Here is a 6,000-nt window from a genome sequence, read left to right on the forward strand (position 1 = left end):
CTCACTGCCTAACTATATCAGCTAGCAGCCGTTACTGCCTAACTATATCAGCTAGCAACCGTTACTCACTGCCTAATTATATCAGCTAGCAGCCGTTACTCACTGCCTAATGATATCAGCTAGCAGCCATTACTCACTGCTTAACTATATCAGCTAGCAGCCGTTACTCACTGCCTAACTATATCAGCTAGCAGCCATTACTCACTGCCTAACTATATCAGCTAGCAACCGTTACTCACTGCCTAACTATATCAGCTAGCAGCCATTACTCACTGCCTAACTATATCAGCTAGCAACCGTTACTCACTGCCTAACTATATCAGCTAGCAGCCGTTACTCACTGCCTAACTATATCAGCTAGCAGCCGTTACTCACTGCCTAACTATATCAGCTAGCAACCGATACTCACTGCCTAATTATATCAGCTAGCAGCCATTCCTCACTGCCTAACTATATCAGCTAGCAGCCGTTACTCACTGCCTAACTATATCAGCTAGCAGCCGTTACTCACTGCCTAATTATATCAGCGAGCAGCCATTACTCACTCCTTTATGATACAGGGCGGTGTAAAAGTATATTATGGGGCTGCCGCACTGTCATCTCATCTGAACGTTTGGCATCCTATCCTAAGCCGAAACAACACCTGCAGTTCCCTTGATACTTAAGGAGGGGGATCTGTATTAGTCCGACTCTTGAGCTGTAATTTCCTTTTTTGACTTGTTCCCGAAGGTGCGATTCGATCATTCCTGCCCCGGCGCTCGCCTTTGGAAGACGGCCTCAGATCTCTTGGCAGATTTCACATGTGCTGAAGAGCTAATTCTTGTTTTATTTACAAGTCATTAAAGAAAAGTCAATAGAGTCATTACAAAGCCGCAATTCATTTTAGCTCCAATTCCACCCCCAAGTTCACAGCAAATCATCTGCCGTAATAGACTATAAGGACTTTATTATGCACAGGGAGCAATGATCTCTGAAGTAATAGTCTATGAGAGCACTAACAAGGGTCAGTAACCTACGACAACCCCCATCCCTATGCCTGATAGTTGGGGGTCCTGTTATAGCTTATAGGTATACACAGGAGCTTTCATTTCTGCCTCCTCTATCACTCTGCACACTGTTTCCCAACAAATGTGCCTACAGCTGTTGCAAAACGACATCTCTCAGCATGCCCGGACAGCCAAACACATTGCACATGCTAAGCCCCGCCCCTACTTTTCCCTTGTTCTGTCCTGATCTGGCTGCAACTATAGACAGATTTCCCATAGTAACAGGCAATGGACAGCAAAATGCAGGAAAGGGAGACACCTAGTGGATTGAACTTTAGAGTAGACTTTTTTTTTCTGGGCTCCAGACCAGTGTTTCCCAACCAGGGTGCCTCCAGCTGTTGCAAAACGACAACTCCCAGCATGCCGGGAGTTGTTGTTGTGCAACAGCTGGAGGCACACTGGTTGAGAAACACTCTGCAGAACACGATGGCAAAAAAGTGTCCTGAAGTTTCTTTTCGGTAAGCCTCTCCCATTTTCACCCACTTGTCGGGCTTGGTGAAAAATTGCCTAAAAAGTGTCCTGAAGTTGCCTACAAGACGATGCCCCTTTTTGGTAAGCTTTGCTCATTTCCACCCAGTGCCTGCTAGGCCACACCCCTTTGTCGGGCATGGCGTAAACTGACCAGTGGAGCCACATTTTCCATTAAAGACCATAAAAAAGCTGGAGGACATACTGGTTGTCACTCGGCATTTCCAAAAATTGTTTAAAACGGGGTTATCCAACAATAGAAAGTCAGAGATCATTTCTTCTAAAAACAGCATGACCCCTGTCCCCATGTTGTGTGCGGTATTACAGCTCAGCTCAATACACTTCAATGGAACTAAGCTGCAATACCACACACAACATGGGTGGCGCTGTTTTTATTTTTATTTTTTTTAAAGGGGAACTCCGGCAAAACAAATGTTTTGAAATCAACTGGTGCCTGAAAGTTAAAAAGATTTGTAAATGACTTCTATTAAAAAAATCTTAACCCTTCCAGTACTTATCAGCTGCTGTATACTATAGATATACTATAGAGAAATTTGTGAAGCTCTTTTCTGTCTGACCACAGTGCTCTCTGCTGACACCTCTGTCGGTGCCAGGAACTGTCCAGAGCAGGAGAGGTTTTCTATGGGGATACTATTCTAATCTGGACAGTTCCTGACACGGACAGGGGTGTCAGCAGAGAGCACTGTTGTCAGAAATAAAAAAAAATCACAAATGTCTCTGTTTTATACAGCAGCTAATAAGTACTGGGAGGGTTAAGATTTTTTAATAGAAGTAATTTACAAATCTGTTTAACTTTCAGGCACCAGTTGATTTGAAAACATTTGTTTTCTACTTGTTTCCACCGGAGTTCCCCTTTAAATGTCTGACCCATATGTATGTGGTGACCCAGTATAGAATTTAGCATACTGCCCATCCTGTATGGCAGATGTTGCCTTCAGTGTCCATCTTGGGCCCACACTACTCAGGACTCTATATATACTAATGTTATCCTATGGTTAATGTATGGTCATTTTCTGTGTACCTGTTCATTTAATCCCTGTTCTTAGAAACCTTGTTGTGCGTGAGGTGAACCATGTGACTTATCTGCCCAATGGAAATGCTCCAAATCTGCCCCTTATACAGTGTGGTAGGAGTTCAGAGTTCAGTTAAGGAGAGGAGTGAGAAGCTGAGGTACAGTTTGGAGAAGTAGTCTGAAATGAGTCTATGACGTGATTTTGAGGAAGGCCTCAAGTCTAATCCTGCAACCACAAATCTTCCTAAGAATATCCCCTGCACCCAGGTTAATGTCAAGCCTAGCGGTAAGCACTAAAGTCCCGGGGATTCAAGTTAGTCAAGTCACTCATACATAAGCATGGGTTGCCATACAGCACAATCAACTACAAGCAAGCCGAAAAGCTTCCAAGGATCACCTTGCACCTCTCTTTCTACCAATCTGAGCTGTAACGGATTTTATCATCTATCCTGCGTCAGTAAAGTCAGTTTTTCTGTAACCTTGCGTCGGAGTACTTATTGCCCCGTGCCCGGCTCAGGAGAAGCTGGTGTATAGGTTAACCATACCCTGGCGTCACGAAAAGGTTAATTGCACATTACCCTCACCCAACACCACATGTAGTTACATTGTACGCAGACACATTTCAGAAAGGGTTCTAACCGCTTCACTCCCATTCCTGACCTTTTATTGATCACGCGCAGCCATTCTGCTAATGTGTTTCTGCAAGGATCTGAGCGCTGGGTGATGTCCGTATTACATCTCTGTGGTTGTTCTCTAGTCACGCCTTAGACTAAATGGGTTTCATAATATTCTTTATAATCTAATCCAATCAAGGTGCCTCCAGCTGTTGCAAAACTACAACTCCCAGCATGCCTGGACAGTCTTCAGCTGTCTGGGCATGCTGGGAGTTATAGTTTGGCAACAGCTGGGCGCACCCTGGTTGGGAAACACTGGCCTTAGGCAATCATAGCTCATCTCACAATGAACTGCTCTGGGCTGTGTGTAGCAGAGTGAGGGATGAAGTTCTCCCCTGTATGGCTTCAGATGATGTCACACCTGCTGGGGAACGCCCAGAACAATACAGAACAATATCAAGGTAGAAAACTAACAAATACTAAAAATAAAGGCAGGGGGTGCTTTATTATGATGGGGCAGTGAACTGGGAGGATTACAACATTTAACAAGATCATGAGAGGGACTCTTTAAAGTTAAAACAAAAAATATAAAAGGGGGATTTATCAATTGGTGTGCATCTGCCAAATTGATTGCGCAGTGTGTTTTTATTTTTTATCCGAAACAATCATCTAATTTTGCGCTATTTTTATGTTGTCCAACCATCCCGGCTCCTTTAATTTTCCTGTTGTGTGCTTCCAATTGGGGTGTGGTTAACAGAAGCACTGGTTGGCGGCGCTGAAGTTCTCAAATTATGTTTTGCGCAAAGTGACCAACGGGCATAGGAGTGCGTGTGAGCTTTTCACTATTTCTTGCACTTATCCAGGGGCTTGCTGTCATTGGAGCAAAATTTATGAAGTGACGCGTGCAACATAATAAATGTTGCACCTGGGAAAACCCCACTTGCACAGGAGGATACGGCTTGTGCAAAATTCTGCGATAATGGTAAATCCCTCCCCTCTAGGCTATGTTCACACAGCAGAATTTTACTGCAGAATTCACCCAGAAAATTCCACATGTAAATTCTGCAAGTTTTACTGCATATTGTGCTCAATGGGGATTCCGCTGTCCCATTCTTACGGCAGAATTTCCCCTGCGGAATTTTGCATTCCACTAAAAGATTGAATATGTATTAATTTTAAGGAATGCTGCAACGGAATCCCATTAAACTCATTGGGGCTTTGAATTTCGTCAGAATTCTTGGTTTTGAGCACACATAAATGCTGCCGAAATTCCTCTCAAATTCTGCAAAACTAAAAAAAATGTCAATAGAATTTCTGCCACGTGAACATAGCCTGAAAGTAAAAAAGAAATATGGAGGTAAAAAATATAACATATAAATCATTAAATGCTACTGTCACTATATAAAATATTTCAACAGGATAGTTGCCACAATTGCTTACAAAATTGTTCAAAAATCACTATAAATAATTGTTTAAAAATGTAATCAAAAAGTCAAGGGAGGAGCTGTGTTTTAAAAAAAATGACATTTTTTAAATCAACTACAACGTAGATTAGATTAGCCAGCCTCATGTTATAGAGCAGGATGAGCTGAACAGATTGATATATAAGTTTGTGGGGAAAAATTCAGTATAACTACTCATTCTGGGTTCAGGAGTCCAGTGGGCGGCCCCAATCCTAGTCCTGTCCGTCACTAATTAAGACCACCCACTGGACTCCTAAATACAGATAAGCAGAGCTTTAGATGAAAAAGAATTAACAGTTACACTGATTCTTTTCCCCCAAAGTTATATATCAATCTGCTCAGCTCCTCGTGCTCTATAATCTGGACTGTATTTTCATAGTAACCAGTTTCTTATGACAACTTACCTTCCGGTTAAATTCCTGAGCTTTGAGTCTCTGTGCTTGGCTTGTAATCTCCGACCTGCTTCCACTTGCGCTGTACACCCTACTGTGTCTCTGCCTCCAACCAACACACAGGAGGCCGAGGCGTATCACATCCTCCTCACAGGAAGAGATCATTCGGGAAGCCTCAACCAGATCCTTCACGGGGACTTCATTAATTTCGAGAAGTAGATCTCCAGTTCTGACCCCACTATAGGATGCAGGAGATCCGGGGGTAACGTTGGCCACCAGTAGAGGTCTACCATCCCTGAGTGTGAGGCCAATCTCCTCTCCTTTTCTGGGTACCTCCACATATTGTACTCTTGATATTACCCCAATACTTGGTGGGACATTGAGACACTCCCGGCCTAGTTTGGTCAGTGCTTCACAGGTCAGAGAAGACACTGGCTTTCCTTCAACTTCCAAAATCTGGTCTCCGGGCCTCAGTCCAGCGGCATGGGCACTGCTTTTATCCTCCACCCATAAAATGTAACATGGACCCGAACCGCCCAGCCCAAAGCCGAATGCTTCTGGCCAACCTTCATTGGTGACCGGCATTGATATTACTGTTAAAACAAGAAAAGGTTGGATAATAAAAAAAAAAAAATAATCAAAAAATAATACTAATAAAATAATATTAAAATAATAATACAATAATAATAAAATAATAATATAATAATAATAAAAAAATAATAATAATAAAAAAAATATAATAATAATAACAATTATTATTATTATTATTATTATTATTATTATTAAAAGCTGTTACTATTATTAGTTATTATGATTACATTACTAGAATCAGTAATGTAGAGAGGGTTCTCTGCTTTAAACAATTTGGCAAAGGGCCATGCTAGGACCCAAAAATGATCAAGGTGAAGCTTGGCAGAGAGTGTTCTGTTTCCCTGCAGCACCCCCAGAGGGGAAATTAGGCATTACAAAGTGCAAATTCATATC

At 42.2% G+C, this 6,000-nt stretch overlaps 1 protein-coding gene across 1 annotated transcript in view; it reads right to left on the reverse strand.

Annotated features, from left to right (window-relative positions):
• The window catches only part of GRID2IP (Grid2 interacting protein), a 128,241-nt gene extending 122,632 nt beyond the window's left edge, over positions 1 to 5,609 (reverse strand). The window contains exon 1 of the mRNA XM_056533395.1: positions 5,029 to 5,609. Within this exon, the coding sequence (XP_056389370.1) occupies positions 5,029 to 5,601 (573 nt within the window). The 5' untranslated portion in view covers positions 5,602 to 5,609. The remainder of the gene's footprint in view (positions 1 to 5,028) is intronic.
• Positions 5,610 to 6,000: the final 391 nt, after the last annotated feature.

Source organism: Hyla sarda, chromosome 8, assembly GCF_029499605.1.
Source record: "Hyla sarda isolate aHylSar1 chromosome 8, aHylSar1.hap1, whole genome shotgun sequence".
In the NCBI taxonomy this organism is placed as follows: domain Eukaryota; kingdom Metazoa; phylum Chordata; class Amphibia; order Anura; family Hylidae; genus Hyla; species Hyla sarda.